This window comes from Silurus meridionalis, chromosome 1 (assembly GCF_014805685.1).
Source record: "Silurus meridionalis isolate SWU-2019-XX chromosome 1, ASM1480568v1, whole genome shotgun sequence".
Lineage (NCBI taxonomy): Eukaryota > Metazoa > Chordata > Actinopteri > Siluriformes > Siluridae > Silurus > Silurus meridionalis.
The window spans coordinates 3,760,707-3,788,063 of NC_060884.1; the positions used below are offsets into that span (position 1 = coordinate 3,760,707).

Consider the following 27,357-nt stretch of genomic DNA (forward strand, 5'->3'; position numbering starts at 1 on the left):
TTCTTTCTTTCTTTCTGTCGTTTCTTTTTCATTCTACTTCTACCCCCTTCTCTATCAGTGAGGGCATTACCCAGTCTGAACTTGCCTAAACCCTTGTGGTCACACCTCTTCAAAAGGTTTTGTTTCCTCCGTCAATTGGTATTCAGCCCAGGTCAGCGGATGCCTCTGGCCTCAGCTCCGTCGCCGTTTTCATTTTAATTTGCACCTGTTGTGCAGTTGTTCGGAAGGCAAGTGCGGGCCGGCGGATTAGCCAAAGATCATGTTATGAACAGATATGCACGGTGTAATCTTTTCTGTCCACAGGGGAACGGTAAGAAAGCCTGTGCTTTTCACAATCCACCCCCCCCACACCCTTCTCTTTTCCCAAAAAAACTCTCTTTTTTTTTTTTGCTTTTCACATCCGTGAGAGTTTTATTCAGAGGGCTGGCTGATATGTGACGAAAAAAAAAAAAGTCAAGTCTGAGAGAAAAAAAGTTAGCGACGTAATTATTTTTTTCACCACTGCCGCTTGGCATCAAGCCTCCTGCTTTTTTTATTTCGGCAAACCGATTTGCTTTATCGAGCAACTGCAGAGCGCAAAGGACCGGCTCGGAAAACTCTCGGCCCTTTCATTGTTTTTTCTCTTTTTGTTACTTCCCATGATGTCATGGCTTCATGCTTGATTGTATAACGAAGACGAGCCTTGCTTTTTGTCTTTAACGTGAACTAAGTGTCTTTTTTTTCTCGTGTTTTTAAACCTAAGGTCATTTTTTTTGTTTGAGAATTATCCCCCTACTTTATCCAGTGGCCATTTTAAGATTCAGGCATTTGGCCATTTTTTCGCAGTCGTGAAAAGAAGGAAGTCTTTAGGGCATGCGTTTGTCATTCACGTGTCACCGACACTGCTGACATATCGTACGTTGCGAAGATATCGGCAGAGATTATTCATTGTAAGGAAAGGCATGGGGGAAAGTGATAAAGCGGAGGAGAAAGAAACGCATCCACCTGAACACCAAATATATTCAGCCCACACACACACACATACTCAGAAATCAGAATTATACAAAAAAAATTGAGTTATAAATTACTAATGAAACGTAGGCATATTAATGATATATTTACATGAGCTGGAATGTGAATGTGAAGCATGTGTGGAAGGTGCAGCTCTGTGGAATCTTAGGCTATTTTGGCGAACCAGAATAGCAGCTGGTTGCTCACACAGACAAGTTTTTGACCTCACAGTCATTCGATTCTGTGTTTCAGTTCTGAACTATGAGAACGTCGTGGAGACCGGGTCCGAGACAGATGAAGAAGACAAGCTGCTAGTGTCCGAAGAGGATGGCTTACTGAACGGCGCCGCCAGTCCAGCCAGCCTGGCCAATCACGAGCAAGCAGCTCCGCTATCTCCAAGACTGGGCCACACCCTCATGACGAAAGTTGACGACGAAGAGGACGAAATGCGCGACAGCGGCGTCGAGCACGTGTGGAACGACAGCGACATGATGAGAAGCTCTGTCGACGGTAAAGGTTATTGTCAAGTCATGTCCCCATTCCTAGTGAATGTATCCGTTTTATTTGGTTTTATAGTGAGCACAAATAATGATAGGCTGGAATGGGCAATATATCCATACACGACGTTATTCTCAAATACGTAATAATTTTTTTCCTGCAATTTTCACCAATTTAAATTTAACCTCTTAGCCCTCAGCTGGACACCCGCGCCTGTGATAGCCCATTGTTCACAGGTGTTAATGTTCAACAATAGATTAAATAAAAAGGGACAAGTGTAAATGATAAATTACATATCATTCTAAAGGTGTAAGCCTCAAACATCGATTTTAGATCCCTGTTTTTAAATGGAAAACATATAACGAATGTATTTGCTGAATGTGCGTAAGCAGCACATTAACAAAACGCATAAAAAATCGCAGTACTTTCACTATGATTGTAACAACCAGTCACAAACACATCCACTGCTGCAAACCCTAGTTTAATCGGAAAGATAAGGTTCCACTGGACAACATTGTTGTAATTGATGCCTATTCTTCTGTATTACTTCACGGTACTTCGGCAGGTGTGTTGTTTGTATCTGTTTCAGGGGAAACTTTCACATAAAAAAACAACAAATATGACAATGAGACCACCGACAAAATAGTCAAAGATAGGCAGAACCTTAGCCAGTAGCTTTATGGAAACAACATGATCGATAGAAATTGTAGCCATTGAGTGCAGGATTCTAACGATATATCAGTGGTTTTTATTCATGTGGGCGAGTTCTTTGTTTTATTACTCTTTGGAAGCTCAAAGAGAGCATCACGTGCATGCCAGGAAGTGGATGCAGCTCTCAGTTCTGCACAAACAGCTGTTTCCAGCTCGTGTTAACTGGGCTTTGTTTAAAAAAAAATGCTTGAAAAGTGTGTGTGTGTGTGTGTGTGTGTGTGTGTGTGTGTGCTGTTGGGCACAGTCCTGTCCATTTGAATGGCCGGCCATCAATATGAATGCGGTCTGTATAAATGGCCATAACTATATAACAATAGCTTGTCTAACTACCTGGCCATCAATAGCTTGTCTGGATACCTGGCCATTAGCATGAATGCAGTCTGTATGAATGGGCATGACTGTAAAACAATAGCTTGTCTGGCTACCTAGCCATCAATAAGAATGCAGTCTGTGCGAATAGCCAAACCGCCGCCATAAATATGAATGCAGCCTGTATGAATGACCACCTGAGTCTAACAGGTGGATCTCAAACAGGGGGGAGGGTGAAAAGGACCAGGTATAGTCTTAGATAAATGTTTGTAGGCATCTTATTTTTAATGATGTCTTCATAACATTTGAAATATAAACTCGTGACGTGGTTTTCAAGCCAGTACTTTTCTGGATTTCTCCAGGACTGATTTCATGTATTTATATATAAAATAAACACAATTTTCAATTTAGGAATTTTATATTCAAGGCACTTCATTGTCTATAACTTAATGTCTTTTTGAGCATGGATAGTCAAGCCAAAAGGGCCTTTTTTCCAAGGATATCTAAACTGTGTTTGTAGCACACTTGTCAGGAACTGACCTATCATTTAGGTGGGTAATTTTCAGCTGGGGTGCATGCAAACAGTTTAAGACCCTTTTCAGACCATTAAGAATGAAATTTAAGAGCTAAATCACAACATCAAGCATGCAACTATGTTGTTAGCAACCAGCAACTCAGCCAACCGAGCCCTAAATTCAGTGTTAGCATATGATTTAAAACCTACAACAGAGAATTTAAGACTTTTTAAGGTGTAAAATTTAGATTTGATAATTTTAGGAACCCAGGAAAACTAAATTTGGCACTTACAATTCAAAAGGCAGTTTTTTGACAGTAGTGGCAACATTTAATTTGTACATTTGTAAAACATTTCCTTTAACATTTCCATTTCATCCATTCTTTTGGGAAGATGTTCCACTAGATTTTGGAGAGTGTTTGTGGAGATTTGTGTGAGATTCATTTAGAAGGGTGTTAATAAAAGTCCGGTACTGATGTAAGTGAGGTGAGGAGGCCTGAGGTAAAGTCAGTGTGAAAAATTCATCCTAAAGATGTTCAAAAGAGTTCAGAGCTCTACAGCAGGAGATCTTCCACACCAACCCATTTAGAAAATATAATTCCACCACATTCAAAGACGTCCTATAAAATTGTGTCCCCCAAACTTTGGGGGAACAGTTTGAAGAAGAAGCACATACGGTTGGAAAGCTACGATCACATGATTGATTTTTTCAAATTTACAATCATTAGCGTTAAAGAATTCGACCAACATTTTATTAGGATTCTGTAAAGTATGAATTGTAACGATAAAAAAGAAAAGAAAAAAAATAGTTATGTACCCTCACTAGTTCTTCTCGCATGTTCTATGACCTTGTTTAAGTGATTTCATATCCATTTTGCTAAAGAATTGAATGACATTTCTGACTGGGAGCGATGCCTAGAATAAAAAAATAAATTAAATTGATAAATAAGTAAATAAAAAAAAAAAAGATTCATACCAAGACCTTACTTCCTAATTAGCACCAGAGCTAACCATTCCTCTTTAAGCGTACGCTCAGCCTGGGCGAGTGCAAGATATTTGGAGTTTCCTTGACACCCTCGTTTGTAATTAGCGCCGCATTAGGAACGAGGGAGACCCGGCAAACTTTTTTTTTCCTCTTCTTCTTTCCTTTCGCGAGAGTCACTGGCGAGCGAGCGGCAGTCACGGATGCTTGAGAGATAAATATTTTTAATTAGGGGGAGAGGGTAATCATTAAAGGAAGCCAGGCTGGAAAGGATGGAAGGGAAAAAAAAAAGAAAGAAAAGAAAGTCGTTAACAATCTTAAATGAAATTTTTATTTTTATGATAGCCATTTACATGTATAATAAGAGTCAATGATTCTTGGAAGCGTGTGACAGAAACGGAGTGCGGCGAGAGCCCGTGGAAGACAGCCCCATTTAAATGAGCCGGGCTCGGCTATTCATTTCGGCTAATGAACTAGCTGTGCGCGGGGCCGGGCAGAGAGGGAGCTTTCAGGAGTCTAAAAATTTAATACGCTCCAAATAATACGGCCATTTACAGAGGAGGAGCTCGCCTTACTGGCGTTATTAACGTTATTATCTCCGAATTCCCTTCAGGAGACCATCCGCGATCATTATTCGCAATATTCCTTGCTCAATTTTCCCTTCGTTTTTTTTTTTTTTTTTTTGGTCATAGATTTGGAAAGGGATTCCGCTTTACAACTGTAATTTCTTTTTTTTTTGCCTTCCGAAGGTTGTAAATCATGAAAGATAAACAAGTGCCTGTTTCTGAGAGTATTGGTTAATTTGATAAAAGCTCTCGGAGCCATAGTGTCTGAGATTCAGCTGTGTTGCAACTCGGGAGATAGAGAGTGTGTGTGTGTGTGTGTGTGTGTGTGTGTGTGTGTGTGTGTGTGATAAAACCTGAGCGACGTATCTGAGAGCCAGGGGAGAAGTTCATTAGCTTTGGGTGAAGGAAGCAATCCCTCCCTCTTGCTTAAATTCGCCGCCACTTTCACTCTCTCCTTCTTCTTTTTTTCTTTTCTTTTTTTCACTCTTTCGGTGCCTCGGTGTCTGCAGTGGAACCTCGGCACATAGCTCAAGTTTGAGATAAGACCTCTCTCTCTCTCTCTCTCTCTCTCTCTCTCTCTCTCAGTCTCACTGTCCTGCATGTGTGTGTGTCTTTTTCCTCAATCTGTCCAAATTACTGTTTCTCTTTCCCTTAGTCTCAATCTGTCTGTTTCTCTCTCTCTTTCTCTCTGACAGTTTCTCCCTCTCTCTCTGTCTCAATCTCACTGTTTGTCTTTCTTTCCCTCTGCCTGTTTCTGTCTTTCCAAATCTGACCATTAGTGTCTCTTTGCCTCTTAATCTGTCCTTGCACATGTCTCTTTCTCCTTGTCTCTCTTAATCCCTCTTTCAGTTTGTCTCTCTCTGCCTTTTCTATTCATCTCTGACCATCCTTCTTTCTCATGGTGCTCTGGACCTGTGTGTTAGTTAGTGTCTCTCTTTCTTCCTGTCTCACTGTCTATGTTTATCCCTTTTTCGCTGCATGTTTGTCTCCTCTCTAAATATGTCCATGAATAAGTCTTTCTTTCCTTTTTGTCTTCTTCAATCCCTCCTTTAATTTGTCCATTGATCTCTCTCTCTCTCTCTCTCTCTCTCTCTCTCTCTCTCTTTCTCTCTCTCTCTCAATGTGTCTCCCTCTCACTGTCCATGTCCCATGTCTCCCCTTTTCTCTTCCTGTGTCTCTCTCTTTCTCTCTCTTCAACTCCATCACAACCACTGTCCTTGACATTCTTCCATCCCACAATGCACTTGTGTTGGAAAGCGTGACATCATTATCTCAGCCGCCCGCTTTTTGAAATAAATCACCTGCGTTTCTTTGGCGCTTCGGTCCTTTTTTTTCCCTCCCCTCGTTCTCTCTCTCTCTCTCTCTCTCTCTCTCTCTCTCTCTACCATCTCTTGCTTTTCTTCTCGGACCAGTCCCAGAATTTTTTTTTCGCAGGAGAATAACAAAAAGTGAAAAAGGAACCGTGTGTTTTTGCAGCGCAGGGTTCCAGCGCTTCGACTGGCCGTAAACTAAGCGGAATGTTTTGAAAAGAAACACACCGTGTGCTGGTAGGTAGGGAGTGTTTGGCGACGGGGGTGAGAAATGGCGGCCGACACCGCCGGGGTCACGGAGGGAAGCTGAAACACTGGCCTCTTCCTCCCTCGTTCTCTTTCTCTCCCGACCTGACGGATCGGCGCTGATTTATTCCGCTCAGACACAGGAGCCAGACACACAGGTCTCCCTCACACACCGACAACTATAAACCTTTCTGCCCAGATAAACCTGAAACGTATATATGAGTGCGTGTGTGTGTGTGTGTGAGTTGGAACAACATAGACCACGTCTTCCTCCTACTGGAGGGCAAGCTCCATTCTCTCTAACCATTCCCTATTTTTCACTATTTAGACGGTAGAGACGTCGTGTCTTTAACACGTTTTCTTATTCACGTGACTCCTGAACATAGCTGTGCACTCGCTGGTCATGTGACTGTGTCCAAAATCGCCATTTTCGGCCCAGGAAATGATTGAAATAAATCTTAATGACACGGTTTAAAAAAAAACACAATTTTGGGGGGAATTTTAATTGCGAACAAGTAAAAAAATTATTAATTCTACCGTATCTGAGTGCTAGCTATAGTACAGTGCATCGGGAATCGCATCTTTCCGAATAGTCGCATATCGTAAACGTTCCGATTTTGTCCTTTCTTGCGACTACGCTATTTTGCTCCATCAGAAAAAAAGCATCTCCGCACGAGTTTTGTGAACAACATGGACCCGTTCTACCTCAGCCGGACTTTACATTGCACGCTGTTTACTGTATAAACGCACATATTTCCCCTTTCATTTGCCCAATCGTCATTTCGTAAATGTTTTATTTTGTTCATTTTTTCCCCATTACATCCTTAATATTTTATCTCCCAGGCTGTTAGAGGATTCAGAGAGAAATAATTCATTATACGGTGTAACAGATTTGTTCCCCAATGTTAAACGCTTAAATCTTGAACGTGGCAGATGGGAGGAAATGTACACACCACTATAACGCTGTGACATCATCAACGTGAGACACGAATGTGACCTATTTCATTCTATCAAACTTTTTTTTTTTAGGAGGGGGAGGATGCAAACTAAAGCAATTTTATAAAAACATTTAGAATTTTTTTTTATTTTTTTTTTTACAATCTGCCCTGCCTTTAAAAAAATTATTATTATTATTATTATCATTATTATAAATGAGTAATAAACTAGAATTAACTGTATGTAATGAACAAAATAACTTTTTCCTGAAATCATTATTTTACAACAACTCACTTCCTACAAGTATATTTTTATTCATTTTCACAGAATTCACGAAGCCTTGAAAAAAAAATATATATAAATGGTGCACCCTCATAAATCGTCCCTTTAGTTTCCTGATATTGTAACTTTTAAAACTCCATTGTCCGTATGTTAATGACCACACATGCAAATTAAATGTCCGAATGAATACATGCTGCATCTCGAATCTGAAATATCAGTTTTTGATAAATGAAAGAAACAAACGAACGTAACAAACCGACTAACAAATAAATGAAGCGAACAGAGTATTTGTCGTGGCAGTATTTTCCTGCTCGGTGTTATGCGTAACGTTTGCATGAGAGGCCGGTGGGAGGTGTGCCAATATTTATCACAGCCTCTGTCTTCTCGGAAATACCTTGATTTAATTTCTAAAGCCAAGCCGGAAGGACCCAAGAAGGACTCCCTAAGTTAATTGTCTCCGGGACTCTGACAATGAGCTCTTGTCCTCATCCCCACGACACCCCGAACCTAAACCATGAAAAATCCCAAGAGCTGGGTTTTTATGGGACATTTTATTCGCGTGGCTGTTTTATTTATGTCCGTCTTACCTGAGGTTCTGCCCCTTCGTCCGAAGCGGCATGCATTAAAGAGATTGGCGAGGTGTCATGCGATGAGTTCAATTTGTGGTGTAAAAGGCAGCAAGCTCAGATGGACATTCCCTCCTTGTCGTATTGCATACGTTTTTTTGACCGGTGGAAGAAACTGAACCCGTTTGCATTCCTCGCAGACCTTTGACTCGTACTTCTTCTTTTCTCTACAGATGAACTGAAGGACGATTTCGAAAGCATGGTGCCTGACACCGCTTTACAGCCCATCGGGAATGGCACAGGTGAGCTTCATGCGTTTCTGATGTTGTTGTAGCCACGCCCACTCCCCTGCCTTCTTTCCCGAAGTCACATGACTTTTAAAAACGGGAATAATCCCGTATGGTTTTAATGGAGGGATTTTTATTTTTACACACACAAACACACATTTTTTTTACACGATTCATTTCTTTTTTTTTTCTTCTTTCGTGTGAGTCATTTGTTTTTCTAAATGATTTGTTTATTTATTTGTATTTCTTTTCCAATTATTTGTATTTTTTTTTAACACGATTTATTTATTCAGCTCGTTTTGTTTCGAAATGATTCACTTATTTTCACCTGGGAGTTTTCCTGCCTGACTCATACATTTTTTTCACGTGATTCCTCCCGCCCCCACCAGCATTCATTTGTGTTTTAATGATTCATTTTTTATGTGATTTTTTTAATTCTTTGTCATTTGTTTGGGATTTTCCCCCCAATTATAATTATTTTTTACTTGATTTTTTTATAATTTTTTTTACATGTACTGTTTACAATTGATTTTTTTTTTCCCTCTGCATAATTCTTTTGTTTTATTTTTTCACTTCACGTGATTCTTAACCCTATGACTAACTTTACTGAACTATATTTGGTTTAATTTTTTTTTTCTATGAGTAATTTCTTTTTAGAGGAGTCCTCCAAATGATTAATTTATTATTATTATTATTAATATTATTATTATTATTATTATTATAATAATTATTAATTTATTTCCATGTAATTTCCCGCGACATGATCCATTTGTGTATTTGAATCTAATGATTATCTTACGAAGAAAACTGCTTTTCCACAAACGGCCATTTTACAGATCACATTTTTTCACATAAATATCTTTTCTTGTAATTACTCACATATCACACGCCATACTGTACAATGGTACTGAAGACGCATCGTAGTTTCCGGTTAGGGTCTGCCTTTCACTTACAATCGAACCATTATCTCTCGCATCACAACCGCTTTGATTGGCCGTGGCGCCAGCGAAGTAACTGAAAAAAATAAACCAAGCCGTAAAAAGAAAGCAAGAAAGAAAGCGAATTTTCCCTCAATTTCAAACTGTGCCAGCTCTAACCACAGCCCTGGCTCTGGACGAACCGGGAAACTCTTCAGTGTGGAAATGGAATTTTAATAAAGGTTTCCATTTATGATGTTAGCTTCGTGGAAAGCGGAGCGGCGCGCTGGACTGTTTTCGGAAATCCGCCCGTGGATTACGTGCGATTTCGCTTCAGAAGCCTTGAAACGAAGAGTTACAGAGATGAAAGATGGAAGAGGTTAAAAAAAAAGAGACCGGGAATGAAATATAGAGAAGCGTTAGTCAGTGCTCCAACTTTCCCAAATCTTATTCCAGGGCAAAAATTTAATTTGTGTGCAAACCCAATTTGTTCAGATTATATCCTCTTCAAAGCTGGCTTTCAAAAGGGAGTCATTTGTTCGTGCATGTTTAGCTCATCGCCCGCGAGACGGGAATCGCATAAGCGTGGCTTAGGTAGGTGTGTGTGTGTGTGTGTGTATGTGTGTATTTTAATTACACTGCACACACCACAGCGTAGGTTCCTTCCTGATAACGAAGGCTCCGTTTTATACACTCCAGTTCCTCGGATCTGAAGAGGGAACGCAAAAGGTCCATTGGCACTTTGACATTTTCGAGACATTTTTGACATCGACACAGTCCACTACCTTGACCTTTTTAGCAAATTAGACCATAAAATGTTTACTGTCTGACAAATCTCGGTACACAGTTTACCTTTCGCGTCGGCACTGGCCTAATTAAAAAGGTGGCTAATAAAATCTCCCAGCGCTCTGTCACCTTCTCCGTAGACTTCCGCCTAATTGACAGATGAGACGGCTCGAGGAGACACGCTCACTAATCTCTATACAAATATAATGAATAATGGAGCGAGCTGAAGGAACCTTGCCAGTTTTCAGACGGTGCCAACAGTGACGTGTCTGGATTACTATGCATCTCTTTGTTTTTTCACTATTTGAACAATTTTCGAATAGTAATCCATTAAATCGTAATTTAGTTAAAAAAAAAAAAAAAAAAAGAGAGAACGCACGCCCTGATAAAACGTCTTCTCGGTATCTCTATATCGTAACTTCCTGTAATCCGAGGCGTAATTTTTCACAAGCTGTCTCGTTAGGACTTTGATTAGAGGAATCAGAAGTAATGCGCGCCTTGTAGCAAACATCATTTCCTCCCCGAGTTTCCCTCGTCGCACGGCACCTAATACATTTAAAGCGCAGGAGGGGATAGGGTTTATCGTTAAAAGCCTTTTTCCACAATTCAAATGGCATTCCTGCTAGATTAAGCCATATTTCTTATTTTAGTGGCTATTAGTTGACAAGATAAGGTCGTAATTTAGACGTATCCCTCGCAACTAGTACTTTAATGTTTAGTTTTTTTTGCTTTGTTTTGTTTTAGTTTTTTAACTCAGCTGTTTTATTACATCGAGGACACGCTACCAGTGCCCTGCATTTTTCACATGCACCCAAGAACTCATTCCAACTGTCCTTCTTTCTATCGTTTTCTTTATAAAGTGAAGCGAATGGACTGCACAGCCGAGTTCGAGGAGTTCTTCACTAAAAGGAAGATGGCCGACAGCGAGAGCCATGTGGTTAGCATCGCCGAGTATCTGCAGCGCACCGATACGGCCATCATCTACCCCGAGGCTCCTGAAGAAATCGCCCGTCTGGGCACACCGGAGGGCCCCGGACATGAGGAAAACGGTAAGGACGCGCCTCCTTGCATACCCTTGTGTTTACCTTCATTGAGAGTTGCAGCTGTTAGGACGCTGAAATCAGATCCCTATCCTCAGGGAGAGTCGGGAGAATTGCGCCAGGCGGGACACACATACCTCACTCATGAGGAGAGGGAGGAAAAATTAGACATGGAAAACACCACCAGTTGGACTGAGACTAAATGGGGTGATAGTCAAGACTGGATTTGTGTATAGGGTCAAAACTGAGTGTATTGTGATACAATAACTATAATGTTTTTTATATATATACATATATATCAGTTTTATTGAGACTACTATGATTTGCGCATTTAAATTCGGTGTCTTGATTGTGTAAATATTATATATTTATTATAGATCTAATAAATATTTAGATCAAATATTCATTAAATGCGCAACAAATCAGATATCATGAGGTTAGAATAATAAATAATAATAATATAAAATATATAATAATTAAAAAAAAAAAAAACTTTTAATATTATTAAAAGTTATTTTATTTGTTTATTTTTTTATTATTATTTTATATGTATTTATTATTTTTGAATGCTTAGAAAATTCATTCGAGTGTATGGGCTCCTGCATTAGTGTGTGTGTGTGTGTGTGTGTGTGTGTGTGTGTAGGGTTTCCAGTGCCAAGCCTGACGATGGCACTCGGCATAGCAGATTGTAGAGATACCTCCCATACCAGTCTGGGCATAGTGCCAATTAGCTGCCATTGATTTGCTGACCTTTTGGCCCGCTGCCCCTTCCCATCTTTTCTGCCTCCTTCACTCCTTCACTCTCTCACTCACCCTCTTTCTCTCTCTCTCTCTCTCGTTCCCTCGTTCCTTGTCTCTGCCACAGACCTGCCACCTGGAACTCCAGATGCTTTTGCCCAACTGTTGACCTGCCCCTACTGTGACCGGGGTTATAAGCGCTTGACTTCCCTAAAGGAGCACATCAAGTACCGTCACGAGAAGAACGAAGAGAACTTCGCCTGCCCTCTGTGCAACTACTCCTTTGCTTACCGCACTCAGCTGGAGAGACATATGGCCACGCACAAGCCTGGACGAGATCAGGTGAGCGTCACATGCCCTGCCCTCCCTTCTTAAAACTGTATTTCGCTCATGTGCTTGCTCTCTCCCTTTCTCTCTTTCCTTCTTTTCACTGCCCGCTCCACTCTTCTGTCTTCTATCTATCCTCTCAATTTGCCAGCCTTTCATCAACTCTCTCTAATACTCTCCCTGCCACACACACATATGTATGGCCTCTGACTTTACACTATTTCTAATGTGCTGTATTCCCATGAAGAAAAGAGATCATTTTGATTGGCAATCGTTATTAATTTTTCATGGCGTTTTGAAGATGCAGATCTTTTACTGGTAATAGCCTTAATAGAGGCCTAAATGGCTTTTTGATGGCCTGCTCATATGATTCTACAGTCTTATGTTCACGATCGAATGATTGTTTTAATTTCCAATTTCGAAATTTTATCTGCGCTTCAAATTCAGTCTCATTTTTTTGTTAATGTTCTTTAAAAGTCGGTGCGTCGGCCAATTAGGTAGCCCGGTCCACATTGTTTGGAAGTGCAAACATCGCTTTTTAATGGCAGGTAGAGCAAAATTATTTGTTTAATCATTCGTAAGAGTGAGTCGTTTTCCAGGCTCCCGTCACCGAGCGGCAAACGATCCCCAGATGAAGCGGCGCGTCAAAACCCTCCGTTTAATTCTTTGCTGTTCGGCTCGTGTGGCACGTTGCAGTTGTCTCTCATCTGCGTGCGATAATGTTCCAGCTCTAACGGAGTGATTTAATACAGTGTGGACTGGCAGCTTGCTCACCTGCCTTTCCTCAGTCTGCTCAAAACACGAGCAGATGGCCCATTCTCCTCATGTACCCTGCTAATCCACAAATTACTTCCTATTTATTTATTTTTTTTTTTTTTTGCGTACTTCCTTCACGTAGAAAGACTTTCCTGTTATAAACGGTCCCCCTGGCCCCGCTTTATTCCACGAAAATCAGATTGTGTTGAAATCGTCGTAGTCCAAATGCACCCGGTTTGATTGAGGACTGCTTTTGAGAGTTTCAGCGATTTCCTGTTTAGTCATTTTATGGCCACTCCTCCCTCCTCCCCCAGCTTTGCCGACTCTCATGTCTATATTATTCGCAAAACAAATACACACTTCATGACTAACTCAAGAACAACACGAGTCACATGAGTCACAGTGTTACGAGGGTTTTCCCCGATTTTTGCCACTAATATAAAGTAAGAATGCTAAGCAGTCTTGCCAAATCCTACAGTGTGGGGAGTTACTCACTGTCAGCCAATCATTTGCAAATCCTCAATCAGGTCCTCCGCCCACAACACGGCTAACACGTCAGTCGGGCTGAAAAAGCCCCCTCATTCCTTACTGCCATTCATAATTACAGCAAAAGGATCGTGTTAATGGTGGCACTGCTCAAACCCGACCTCCATCCTCACGGCGTGTTGATAAGAGGAAAAAGCATCGGGGGTATTGGTGGTGGTGGTGGTGTTCGGGGGGTAAAGCAGCTGTTGCTGTTTGTTTATGCAACTCAGCAACATACGAGCGAGTAGTGGGGTCCCTCGCTTGATCTCGGAAGGTTGCTGCTGTTTGAACAATCCTCCCTGTGTCCTGCCTTTACGCCATCTGTCTCCTGCCGGAATGCGAGCCCAGTTGTCAGAGCAGATCATGGGCGGCTCCTCTCGCCACCGCTTGCATACCCTTTGTGTTCTCCCAGCCATTTAACATATTCACCTCCCACTCAGAATTAATTGTGCACGCCTGGTGCGCCACTGCTTCCCCACACTTACACGCCGTATTGTTGTTGTTGTTATCGCTATTATATTTAGATTTTTACCCCCAACCCCCTTTCCTCCACGGGGGCCGCGCTTTGAATTGCAAATTGGCGCGGCGCCGATGTTTTATCTTTTGAACGGAACAACCTACGTGCTGTACTCACGTGTTATTAAAGCATTTTTAAACGTCCTGGAAATTCACTTCCAATTATCAAACTGTAACATTTACCCAAGCCCACCTTTTTTAAATAATTAACTTTATTTTCAGGTACATTGAGGGAAGGCTTTATTAAATATGCAGGATCTCGTCCGAGTGATTATCCCAAATTAATTAAAGTGGAATAGATTGCCTTCTCTAATGAGGGAAAAACTCTTAAATAAAAAAAAAAAGGCCTTTTATTTATTTCTCGGCACTGCCAGATTCTAAAGCCATGCTTCGCTGGCACACGAGTCAGGAAATTAAAAGGTATGTAGTTCTCTATTATCATGGCCACACTCGTGCTGGCTCAGTGAAGCTGCAAGAAAAGCAAGATGCTGCATTACAACGTGAGCCATTTGGCATGTTGCGCGATGTGCCGATTGTGGTTATGTACCAAACTCTTCCTCTGTTCTGTTTGTGAGGAGCTCATGTAAATACCCTCTCTTCCTCAGCACCAACTGCTGAACCAGGGAGCTGGCAACCGCAAGTTCAAATGCACAGAATGTGGCAAGGCCTTCAAATACAAGCACCATCTGAAGGAGCACCTGCGGATCCACAGTGGTGGGTAGCAATGGGCCCATGCGCTCTCTTTGAATATTCATTACCTCCAGTTAAGATTGTTCCGTACTTCAGAAGATGTACAAAAATCAATCTCTGTTGGGTTTTTTTCCCTCTGCTCACTTTCAAAGAATGAATTGTGTTGTATTTTTTTGGCTTTGGCCCATCTAACTCAAAAGAAAACAGTTTAATCAGAATGCCAGATGCTTTACTTTGTTGATCATTATATAAAGCAGTTATATTAGATTTTCTTTTTAGACCAGTATTGATTGTTATTAGATTTTTGTTCTAGGAAGAATACATTATTCATAGCAATGCAGCACTTCTGGAATATAACCACAATATATAGATGCAGAATTCTAATGTGTTTTGTCTCTGGCCTACAGGGGAAAAACCGTACGAATGTCCAAACTGTAAGAAACGCTTCTCTCACTCTGGGTCCTACAGTTCTCACATCAGTAGTAAGAAGTGCATTGGCTTGATCACAGTTAATGGCAGGATGCGGAACAACATGAAGCCTGGCTCCTCTCCAACCTCCGCCTCTTCCTCTCCAACCAACACTGCCATTAGCCAACTAAGACACAAGCTGGAAAATGGCAAGCCCCTTGGCCTCCATGAGCAGTCCAACCACCTCAACATCAAATCAGAACCACTGGACATCAACGACTATAAGCTGATGATGGCTTCACATGGCTATGGTACACCAGGCCCCTTCCTGAACGGTGGACTGAGTGGAGGGAGCCCTCTAAGTGCCCCTAACTCTCAGAGTCCCCTCCAGCACTTAGGGATGAGCATGGAAGGACAACTATTGGGGTACCCATCTTTAGGGAACAACCTGAGTGAGGTGCAGAAGGTGCTTCAGATTGTAGACAACACAGTCTGCCGACAGAAGATGGACTGCAAGCCGGAGGAACTTTCCAAATTGAAGGCTTACATGAAGGAGCTGGGCTCCGTAATCGAGGAAAAGAAACCAGGGCTGGGATCACCTGGGGGCCCCCAGACAGGTCTTCCAGTCATCAGCCACAATGGAGCAACCAAGAGCATCATTGACTACACACTAGAGAAGGTCAATGAAGCCAAAGCCTGCCTCCAGAGCTTGACCACGGACTCTAAGAGACAAATTAGCAATATCAAGAAGGAGAAGTTAAATCATATGATAGATTTAGGTACGGAGGAGAAGATGCACGATAACAACTTAATGTTTACACCTTTTTCTTGCCAGTATTGCAAAGAGACTTTCCCAGGTCCCATTCCCTTGCATCAGCATGAAAGGTACCTGTGTAAAATGAATGAAGAAATAAAAGCTGTTCTGCAGCCCAATGAAAACATCACACCTAACAAGCAAGGCATGTTCTTGGAGAAGCATGCCCATTTGTTCTCCCCAATCATCTCTGAAAAGAGCATTACTAGCCCCATCAACCCTTACAAGGACCACATGTCAGTGCTAAAAGCTTATTTTGCCATGAACATGGAGCCTAACTCAGAGGAACTACTGAAGATCTCAATAGCAGTTGGCCTTCCTCAGGAATTTGTGAAAGAGTGGTTTGAGCAGAGAAAGGTATACCAATATGCCAACTCCAGAACGCCTCCCTTGGATAGGAACAATATAGAGATTGGTCTACCTGCCACTAATCACTTGCCCAACAAGGACTCCATGAATGCTCGTTCCCCTCTGTCTTTGGTCAAACCTATGGACCGAATGACATCACCCGCCACCCCTGAGCTACATAACATAAACAACTGTGACATCCACCTCAGACTTTCTAAAACACCCCACTTCCCTGGTCCCAGGCAACTTGGTGAGAAGTTGGACCACTCCAGGAGCAACACGCCGTCACCTCTGAATCTGTCCTCTGCCTCCTCCAAGAACTCCCACAGCAGCTCTTATACACCCAACAGCTTCACGTCTGAGGACCTGCAGGCCGAGCCACTGGACCTCTCACTACCAAAGCTCATGAAAGAATCCAAACACGGGCTTTCTGTCAAGAGCCGGCCCAAGCCCAGCAGTGTCCCCTTAGACCACAACCCCATTACATCACCCCGCGAACTCCTGGAGGAGCCACTCAATCTTGCATACCTGTCCAAGAAAGATTTTGGGAGCCCCAATGGTAACCTAGAGAAAAGCACTAGCCCCATGTTTGGCATTAACCCGTTCTCTGCCAAACCCATGTACACTTCCTTACCACCTCAAAGTGCATTCCCTCCGGCCACTTTTATGCCCCCAGTTCAGGCCAGTCTCCCTGGTCTCCGGCCCTACCCCACGCTTGACCATATGGGCTTCCTGCCACACATGGCCTACACCTACGCAGCAGGAGCAGCCAGTTTCGCTGAGATACAGCAGCGGAGAAAGTACCAGCGGAAGCCAGGGTTCCAGGTAAAAAATCCTTGAATTCTTTTATTTAGTTTTTTCCTTTGCTGCTCAGTGCCTGCGTGCCTGGAGTGTGCTCTGGATCTTTCTGCTGCTAATTAAAAGGTACTTAGAGTGAGAGAGAAGAGCTCACCTGTCGCAGCCTTCAGCAGCGGAAGAGCGCAGTGAGAGATAAATGTCGGAGAGGCAAACGAGGGAGACAGAATTGACAAACAGCTGCACAGTGGCCTGTAGCACTGCTAGCTCCTGTAGCATGCGTCATTAGTGTTAGCACCAAATGGCACTTTCAGTGTTCACAGCAACGGAGGCCTCACGTTCGCAAACTACCAGTGTCTAGCGTCTGAGCGCACGAGGGCAGGAAGCGTCACGGTGCCAGATGCTCCGAGTGCTCCTCGCTGCATCTGTGCCCGTTGTGATCATGTGTGTATTTTTGTCATGAAGTGCATGTAGTTTGTGTCTGTGTGTCTCTGTAGCACTTTTAGCCACCCAGCCTCCACCTTTTTCCTCTCAGGTTTGAGGAATCAAGGCATCGAAAGTGAGAGTTAATAACTTACAACTAACCCTTAAGACTCTCAAAGTCCCCAGCTTAAGACTCTCAAAGTCAACCCCCACACACGTCCTCTACCACTCCTTCCCATCTTTCTGGATCTGTGTTTTTTCCCTCCACCCTATTCTCTCTTTTCTTTTGTATCTCGAAAAAGAGAAAAACCAAAATGAGTTTGAACATGTGGATTAATAATGCACGCTCGTCGTGTTCATTACAGCACAGCGCTGAAGGCTGTTTAACATAGAGCGAACCATTCTGATAAAAAAGTATTAATAATGTTTCCTATTCTAAGTTATTAAATTAGATTTTAAAAAATACAGCTACGGGCATTTAGCTCAAATTGATTGCGGAACGATAGTGCGGCTCTCTTAAAAAGCCCGGCGTCGCCCGTGTCTGAGAATCATTGTCAGACCGGAGCAAGTACTCTTAATGAGGGCAACGGCGCTACACAATTTTGGTCATTTAGTGCACCTCTTGATTTAATCATTACGGCTTGGAAAATTAGAAGACTGTGGCAATATGCCCTGCCAAGGCTTTCTCTTATTATTATGGCCCTCTAATGCAATAATACTTTTTTTTTTCCTTTCTCCCCCCCTCTCATTAATTGAAGTTTTAGCCTATCGGGGCAATCTTCCCAGTAAAGAACGAGCAGATAAATATAGCATTAACACCCTTTCATGTATAAAATTAAACCAAATTTGAATGCAAATCTATGGAGAAAGGTGATATTAAGCATACGCGGAGAACGAGAGTGAGCTCATTTGTAATATCCGGCCCCCTTTTTTATGCATTTTTTTCTACTCACAAACATTTTAATGTTTAATTTAGGGCCCGTGCAGCAACGTGGGCTATGAATCCCACGTAATGAATCCGACTGCGAATTTTTTCAGTTTTATTAATAAAAAAGAAAATCATGCAGGAAATAATAAAAGTGGTTCAGATCTTCTTTTTTTTTTTGGTTTGTTTGATATTTAAATAGACTGCTATAAAGCCGGTATTGTCACCAGGGGATCGGATTAAAAGCTTCTAAATTCGTGTACGTGTTTGTTTTGCAGGGGGAGTTGCTTGACGGTACGCCAGACTATCTTTCCAGCCTGGATGACATGACAGACTCAGACGCCTGTCTGTCCCGGAAGAAGATTAAGAAAACAGAAAGTGGTATGTACGCGTGTGACCTTTGCGACAAAACATTCCAGAAGAGCAGTTCCCTCCTAAGACACAAATATGAGCACACAGGTACATACTGTTCCAGACACTTATTTTACCCCATTATTTCTTTGACTTCCTGTTCCTGTGTTCTAATTAAACCCCTCCCCTATTTCTTCCTCTTAGTAGTCCTTTTTTTTTGGTTCGTTTCTCCCTTTTTTTTTCCGACTTAAGTTTCGTTGTTCACTTTTTTTTTTTTTTTTTTGTTTTTAGTTGGATGTGAATGAAATAAAACTAACATTTCTTTCCTATTGACAGGGAAGTCGGAAAAACGTGAGGAAAATAATCAGATTAGTAAACAGACAAGACTTTTTTTTCGTTCAGTTGACCTAGTTTGATTCTACTTACATATTTGCATAACTCTCTCCTTTGGCATTTCACCAAAACACATCAAACAGAGGTGATCTTTAACCTTTATCTCTAATACTCATAGTCTCTTTTTAATTAGCTCAGTCGTATATTATACATCAGAGTGTCGGGAAAAAAAACGAGGCCTCTTTCATTTATGCCGCTACTCTTTCACCCGATTGCATCACCCGGTGTTGGTTGAGGAATCCACTGGCAAGAGTAATCACCACCCTCTCTTTTTTCGTTTTTTTTTTTTTTCCGGAGGTGTACAGCGTGAGGGTACGCAGCATTCCTGCGTTATTTGTGGCCACTGATTGGCCAGATGTGCGTGCTTAAGTGTGCCACTTGACGAGCGCTATCTCGGGCGCGTTGAAATGCCAAAGAAGAGCGTGTGATTGGTGTCAAACATGCGGCCTGAATGTGCTCAGTCGGTTTAACACAATGGATATATATATATATATATATATATATATATATATATATATATATATATATATATATATATAAAGATATATATATAATGTAGATATCCCTGTGTTATGGTTAATTTAGTCCCATCTTCCCGAGTATGATGTCATAAAATGTCACCTAAATCAATAGCCAACCTTCAGCCCATTGCATACCAAAGGAATTCAAAATTTCCAGTCACAGGAAAAGAAATAAATCAACTGATCGCTCTAAGAATCTACCTCAGCATGTGCGGTGTGGAGTCGCCGTAGACGACTGCGGTTTCAATTTCAGCTTTTATTTGTTTGTTCGTTTGCAGCGGTCGGCGTGTTTGTTTGGTTTTGTGCGCTGGTTTATTTGTGTTGCATTTCTGGCAGCGAAGCTCTTCTGCTGAAAAACCCCGAAAGTGTGTGTGTTTCCGCTTTCTCATGCTTCATCTCTAGGAGGGAATTTCAGAAAGTAAACTTGAAAACCTAGGCACTGATCGTGCCGGTGTGTGTGTGTCTGTTTGTGAGTAAGTGTATGTGTGTGTGTAAGCGACAGAGAGCAAGTGTGTCTCCCCAGAATTAAAATCAGTTTAGACAAACATTCAACCACATTCAAGCACTATATATGAATATATAAAAAGTTAGATTTGCTCATTTTTCCATCACAGTCATTTGATTTCACCCTTTTCCACATCATTTTGGAGTCCTACATTGTGTTTAGGGGTGTGCGTGGTACAGATTTGGACTGAAAGGCCCCGTGTTCCCGTTGTGTCTCCGCAGGTAAAAGGCCACACCAGTGCCAGATCTGCAAGAAGGCGTTCAAGCACAAGCACCACCTGATCGAGCATTCCCGCCTGCACTCGGGTGAGAAGCCGTACCAGTGCGACAAGTGCGGCAAGCGTTTCTCTCACTCTGGCTCGTACTCGCAGCACATGAACCACCGCTATTCGTACTGCAAACGTGAAGCCGAGGAACGAGAGGCGGCCGAGAGAGAGGTGCGCGACAAGGGGCACCTGGAACCCAGCGAGCTCCTCATGAACCGAGCCTTCCTTCAGGGCCTGACAGCGCCCGGCTACCCCGAGCGCCAACAGCGTGAACCCATCCTGCGCGACGGCATCAACGGCGGCACCAAAGAGCCGGACGGAACCTACGGCAAGCTGGCACGCAGGGACGACGAGTTCGAGGAGGAAGAAGAAGAGGAGAGCGAGAACAAGAGCGTGGACACTGACCTGGACACAGCGCGGGACGAAGAGGACAACGGCGAGCACTCGATGGACGACAGCTCGCTGGATGGCAAAACCAAATCGGACCATGAGGACAACCCTGAAGATGGCCTCTAAAAGACTACTGCGTCGTGTCCTGTCCAAGCCTCCCCTCCACATTTCTCTTTTTTTTTTCTTTTTGGTTGACTTTTTTCATATACTTTTTTGACGGACGCACACGAGCTTCTGGGTTTGCGCCAGACTGTGTAAAGAAGGAATCCAGTCAGGGAGGGGTTGGGGAGGGGGTAACAGGTGAGAAACTGCATTATGCAAAAATTGAACAAATGAAATTTTTTTTTGTTTTTTTTAAATGTACAGTATTAAGGCCTAAAAACTATGTGTGGTGCTACCATCTTTAAAAAAAAAAAACCTGTGTTCCATAGTATTTATAGCACAAAACTAGTAACTTGTACAAAAAAAAATCAATTGCACTCTGCTTCTATAATCACTACAAAAATAATAAAAATATTGCCTATGTATATTTATAGTGTTGAAGAAAAAAAAAGAGGCTGCGGCGTGGTTTGCTGCAGGTTGTCAGTATTATGAATTCTCTTGCTCCCACTGTGCCCTTTCGCCCTTCTTCACCCTGGTGTTTACTCAGCTAGCCACATGTTTTTAGGCCTCTGCAATTTTTTATTCTATGTGAAGGAACTTAAATCGATACCGGTTCAGGTGTTTTTTTTATTTCAATTTCAATTTTTTTTGTTGGAAGTCTTAAACAGACAGCGTAGAGCAAGTGAAACGGTCCGGAGCGCCGACAGATGAAGAAAGAAGGCGGCGATGAAGGAAAGAAAGCCTTTGTAAAGTTGTTTTCTCTTGTACAAGAGATGATTCATGATGAAGATGAAGGAAAAGAAAAAGAAAAAAATACAAAGCCTTATATGCAAACCTTTTAATCTGTGTGTTTCTACAAGTGCCATCCTTGTACAGTGTTTAAAGGAGGACGGACGTGCTGTCGCTCTCGCCAGTATTTGCGTTCAGATGAAGATTTCTCCTCCTCCTCCTCAGTATTAGCAGAGTAGGCACTCGTTTTCTTTAGTTTACATCACGTTTGTGCAATTTTACTTTCCCTTTTTTTATTTCTTTGTCCTTTTTTTTTTAAAAATCAGTATTGCGCCAAACTGTTTCTCTCTAACAAATAAAGAAAAAAAAAAGAAAGTCAATTCATTTTATTGTCATTTTTATTTATGTGGCCCATTTTGTATTTTCTGATTTTATTTATTTCATACTGTAGTGTACAGTATTATAGTTCAATATATAGATATATTTTAGTAAAAATGAAAAACATGAAGATCACTTGGGCAAATTTTACGTAAAGAGAGCATTTATTGTGTTTTAAAACATTGTCAACTTTTTTCTGCTTCTTTCTTTTAGTTGTTGGGTTTTTTTGTTTTGTTTTGTTTTGTTTTTTCTTCTTTTTTTCCAGTTTACTGGGGAAAAAAAATTCCAAATTTGGGAACTTTTGATACAATATTGTGAAACACTGTATTTTCGACTGAGAAAAAAAAAATTCCACTTTCATCTTGTTTTTCTTTCTTTTTTTTTTTTTAAGAAAAAAATGAAGAGGGACTGTTAAAATAAATACAATGTATTATACCATGAGAGAGATAAAAAAAAAATAAGAATCTTTCCTGAAATGTCTTTGTAAAAGTATTATTGAATTTTTAATTTGTAATTCCTCTTGGAAATGACCATGCTCGAATAAACGTAGCCAAATAAATAAAAAAATGTGATATGGAATGTTTATTCTTTATTCTTTGTCTTATTTTGTCATAATTAATAAAAGCTACAGTGATAATTGTAGGGCAAAATAATAAACTCTACGGACCAAAGTTTGTAGACACCTGACCCTAAGAATCGTATGTACTTTTTTAAGGATCCTATTCCACACATTTAGTCCTCATTTGTTGGCTATTATCTTAACCTCCACTCTTCTGGGAAGATGTTTCACTAGTGGGTTTGTGGAGATTTATTCAGCCACGAGGGTGTTAGTAAAGTCAGATACTAATGTAGGTGAGGGTGAGGAGGCCTGGGGTGCAGTCAGCATTTCAATTTATCCCAAAAGGTGTTCAGTAGGGTTGAGTTCAGAGCTCTAAAGCAGGAGATCTTCTACTTCTACTTCAACCCATGTAAAGCATATCTTCATGGAGCTGGATTTGTGCACAGGGAGGTACAGTTGGAGTTACAAATGTATACATCTAACATTGTGGTAACAGTATGGAGAAGAATCAAATATGACAAAAAAAAAAAAAAAAGTCAGGTGTCCCAATAAAAAATAAAAAACCTTTTTATTTATAAATGCAAGATACCGTATGTAGTTGCAACTTAAAAAAAAATCTATTAAACTTTTTATTTACAAAAAAATGTGCATGTATAGATTGTATCATTTTTGAAATTTCTATTTATTTTTAAAACATTTTTCAAATGTAATTGAATTTATTTGATTTAAATTCAAAAGCTAGTTAGGATGACGATCTCTCCATTTTATTTTTTGGTACAGTAATTAGTGCATTCGGTCCAAAAAAGATTATAAGCAAGTAGGAAAAAAGAAACAATAAAAGAAAAAAAAGATGAATTGTACAGGATAAAAAGGGGGAAAGAAACGTCTCGGATGAGATGCATATTAAAAAGTACACATCAAACGAAGCTGATGAAAGTAGCGAGACAGAAACCAAACTGTGCAACGGATACACAGTGGAACCCGTCTTTCACCTGATCTCAGTCCACCTTTTTTTCCTCTCACACAAACACACACACACACAGATACATGCGTGCACAAGATGTTTCGAGATACATGAGAAAGCGGAGGTGCTTATTTTAATCACGTACGCTCCGTTCTCCAAGCTGAGATGTCACAGTTTTCATCGAGCCCAGCCTCGGTTGATGTTTTTTATTAAGAAGCCGAGAGCTCCAGTTGGATTTTTTTTTTCTTTTTTTTTCTTTTGCTCTGTTTGTAGTAAGTGCCAGCTTGAGTGACATCATGCAGCCATTGTTTTTTTGGAGCACTCTGGAATTTCCATTTGTGCCTCTTGCTTTTATAATACGCTCCCAGACAATGCGGCATTAACTCCATGGCGAGTGTGAGATCCAGCCTGGTGGATTGAGCTTCACGCTTCCTGATGTAATAGGAGCGACTATAGCCTTGGCACACAGCTGTTCCAGGTAAGACAACATCTGGCCAGGGTCAGGTTTTTACATCTTTTTTTGAAGAATAAAAAATACCGCAAGGGGAGTTTAGGGTTCTAATAGGAAAGCAAGAAGGACTGTATATGAGCCACTTTGTGTGGTGTGTGTGTGTGTGTGTGTGTTTGTGAGTGTGAGAGAGGGAGAGCGAGAGCACACTGGGCAGCTTCATGGTATGTTTGGAGTCGATCTCTTCTGATGATTCACTGCCTGCAGCTCAGTAAGATTTGCACATTTTTTTAGGACTCACAAAACACACACATGCACACACACACACACACACACACACACACACACACACACACACACACACTCCTTTGGAGGACCTTTTATTAAAACTATTATTTTTTTTTTTTAGAAAAATAATGAAATATTTTTTCCTAATGGGGCCCAGACAAATGTCCCAACAAAGACAAAACTGACAGATATTCCAATACTTGTAGGGACATTTTGCTGGTCCCTACTAAGAAAACATTCCCACACACAGCATGTTATCCTTTGTGAGGAAAAGTTTTTCTTTTTAGTACCAGCCAAAAGTCTAAGGAAATTCTAGGTGTTTGATTCACTAGACGTTATAAACAAATAGCCACTAAACACACACACACATTTTTCAGGCTATTCTTGTGAGGACCTTTTATTAACATAGCAGTTTTTATAAAAAAAAAAAAAAAGGAAAATTGAAAAAATGAAAGGAAAAAAATATCAAAAGAGATTTTGCTTATAGGGTCCACCCACATGTCTCTTTAAAGTCAATAGAGACCAATAATAACTGGATGGTCCCCATCAGGAAGACTACATTACTACATGCACAACACACAAACACACAGTAGGCATACAATCCATATGAGCACCAGATAGTTCCCCCCCTGACAACAAGTTGCAGTTTACTCAGTAAAATGAAATCAAGAAAGCAAGAAGGAAAGATATTGTAATTATAGAGACATTTGCCTGTCAAATTTAAGTTTTTCTGGGGACATTTGGTCCAAACCAAGATATAAACCAATTCCTCCACACAAACACACAGGTATGTGCATAATCATTCTATGAGATCTCACTTTAACCTTAACAATGTTATATAAATAAAGCTCCAAAGAAAGAAAAAAAAGAAAGAAAGAAGCAAAAAAGCCAAATAAAAGCAATCCAGAAAAATAAGAAGGAAAAAGAAATAAAGAAGCAAGAAATAGCAAAATACAAGTCACAAAATAAAAGCAATATATGAAAGAAAGCAAGAAAGAACCAATAAAGAATAAAAGAATAGCTAAATAAAAGAAAGTCAGAAAAAAAGCAAGAAAGAAAATTTTCCTTATGGGTTCTGACTAAATAACTGTCAAATATTCTTTTTTTTTTTTTTTTGATAGACTAATTGGTGCACACCATGTTGTAAAAACATGTTTTCTCTCTCTCGCTCTTACACACACACACACACACACACACACACACACACACACACACACCCTTCCAACTCCCTTTCTCTCTCACTCATTCCTCCTTTCTCTCAGTAAAGGGTGACCTAATGTTGCTATTGGCTCGGTCGTGTGTTCTTTGACATGTAGACTGGGAAACATGGCTCTTGGTGCGCTCCTTAAATCTTCCCGTGTAAAAACAGCCATCAATCTGCCTCGCCGCTACGCCACAATCGAATCAGTACCGCACAGGGCCCATGAAGTTTTCACCTACAGCCTGCTTGAGGAATTTACCGCAGTCAAATTGCATCTCTGAATGCGCAGCGAAACATTTCATGAGCACTTCCATAGAGATTAGGCGTAGTTAGGCATTCATCTCAGATATTTCAATGCTACACTGCTCTAATGCTTCACTGTTCCGGTTAAAAAAAAACTAGCCGTCCTTTTTGAGCCTTCATGAGCATCAGCGAGTATTACAGTGGACACTTTTTCTGAAATGAAAGCAGTAGCTCACTGGTTAAGGCATTGAACTGCACAGGTTCAGAAGATCATAAGTTCAAATCTGTCCAAACCAAGCTGTCACTGCTGGGTCCTTGCACAGGGCCCTTACAATAACAACTCAGCAGTTGAGTGTTAACTCGTTTTGGATATGGACGTCAGCAAAACAAGCCTCAAACCTTAAAATAAAAACGCTCAGATCATCGGAAGATAATCGAAATCGGTTGCAGTGTTTTCATGCAGTTATTAAAGCTGATCAGTTTCCAATCAAGCACATAAACTGAAGCATTTTATTCGCCGATGCTAGTCGGTTTTTTTTCTATTAAAAAAAAAGTGTTCACAGTAGAACACTAAGTAGGTACACAGCTACCTATTGAGCAGGTTTTCCTAACAAATCCATATTATTACAGTATAAACCTGTGATCTGTGGCTGGAACGCTCTCGGAGCTGCTCTTATAGGAAAAGTATCATCACCAGCTGATCAATCGGAAACGATATAATATTTGAAGATAAAGTCGAAACCTTGTGGTTGTCTAAAATAAACATTGAGGATTTACACTTGATGAAGTGTACAGTTTTTTTTTCCATCATGCCCTACATGATACCGTGTCCCAGTTCAGCCGAGTCAGGCTTCCAGCTCTGTCCGAGTCTTTTGACCTCGTTAAATTATTTACACTCTCCATATGCTGGTCCTGGAATTCTGCAGCCAGGGGAAGGACAGTGTGTGTGTGTGTGTGTGTGTGTGTGTGTGTGCACAGAATGTACTCAGATCTGGCACATTCAGAGACAGTTCAATGTCAGGCACTTGGAGTGAGGGAGCAGCAAAAAAAACGAAAACGAACTTGTGTGTGTGGGGGGGTTGCATCGAGATAGAAAGAAAGAAAGAGATGACCAGGGATTAGCCAATCAGTGTGTTAGAAGAGAGGCCAGCTGTTCCTCTGGCTGGAGGAGAGAGAGACCCTCTGAGCAGGTGGTCACTCTTGGTGCCAGCAGAAGAACCCAGAATACACAACAAATCAGAGAACACACAAACCTGTTCTACTGGGACATGGAGACACCCTGTAGAGAAGACGTCTGCAAGTCTGCGTGTGTGTGTGTGTGTGTGTGTGTGTGTGTGTGTGTGTGTGTGTGTGTGTCTGACACTTAATAATCGCAGAATCCGGCTTTTCTTTTTTCGCTGACTGTAGCACTGTCGGTAAAGTCTACACACACACATACACACACACAGACTTAGACTTATGAAGGTCAGAAACACTGCCTGGGACAAATGACCTCACAAAATACACTATATATACAAAAGTGTACTGACTTACTGACTTTTCCAGCCATATCTTCGCCAAACTATTACCACAAATTTGGAGGCAGGGATGTTTTTTCGGATGTAGTAAAATTCACTTGGACTCGGAGTCCCAAACCTGTTCCAGCATGACAATGACCCTGTGCACAATGCCAGCTCCATGAAGATATGTTTTACAGGGGTTGGAATTGTGTGGAAGAGCTTCTGCTATAGAGCTCCAACCCTATTTAACACTTTGGGATAAACTGGAACTCTGACTGCACCCCAGACCTTCTCACCTCGCCTACTTTAGTACCTG

General features: G+C 41.2%; 1 protein-coding gene across 7 annotated transcripts in view; it reads left to right on the forward strand.

Annotated features, from left to right (window-relative positions):
- zeb2b (zinc finger E-box binding homeobox 2b) overlaps window positions 1-22,418 on the forward strand; it is an 83,569-nt gene extending 61,151 nt beyond the window's left edge. For 3 of the 7 annotated variants that reach the window (XM_046858270.1, XM_046858284.1, XM_046858245.1), the window contains exons 2-9: window positions 1,243-1,506; window positions 8,144-8,212; window positions 10,761-10,949; window positions 11,806-12,020; window positions 14,408-14,516; window positions 14,900-16,887; window positions 18,484-18,664; window positions 20,197-22,418. In XM_046858270.1, the coding sequence (XP_046714226.1) occupies window positions 1,243-1,506; window positions 8,144-8,212; window positions 10,761-10,949; window positions 11,806-12,020; window positions 14,408-14,516; window positions 14,900-16,887; window positions 18,484-18,664; window positions 20,197-20,756 (3,575 nt within the window). In that variant the 3' untranslated portion in view covers window positions 20,757-22,418. Of the gene's footprint in view, window positions 1-1,239; window positions 1,507-8,143; window positions 8,213-10,760; window positions 10,950-11,805; window positions 12,021-14,407; window positions 14,517-14,899; window positions 16,888-18,483; window positions 18,665-20,196 lie in introns of all 7 variants that reach the window. The other 4 variants (XM_046858292.1, XM_046858277.1, XM_046858261.1 and 1 more) reach the window with 3 other exon arrangements.
- The last annotated feature ends 4,939 nt before the right edge of the window (window positions 22,419-27,357 follow it).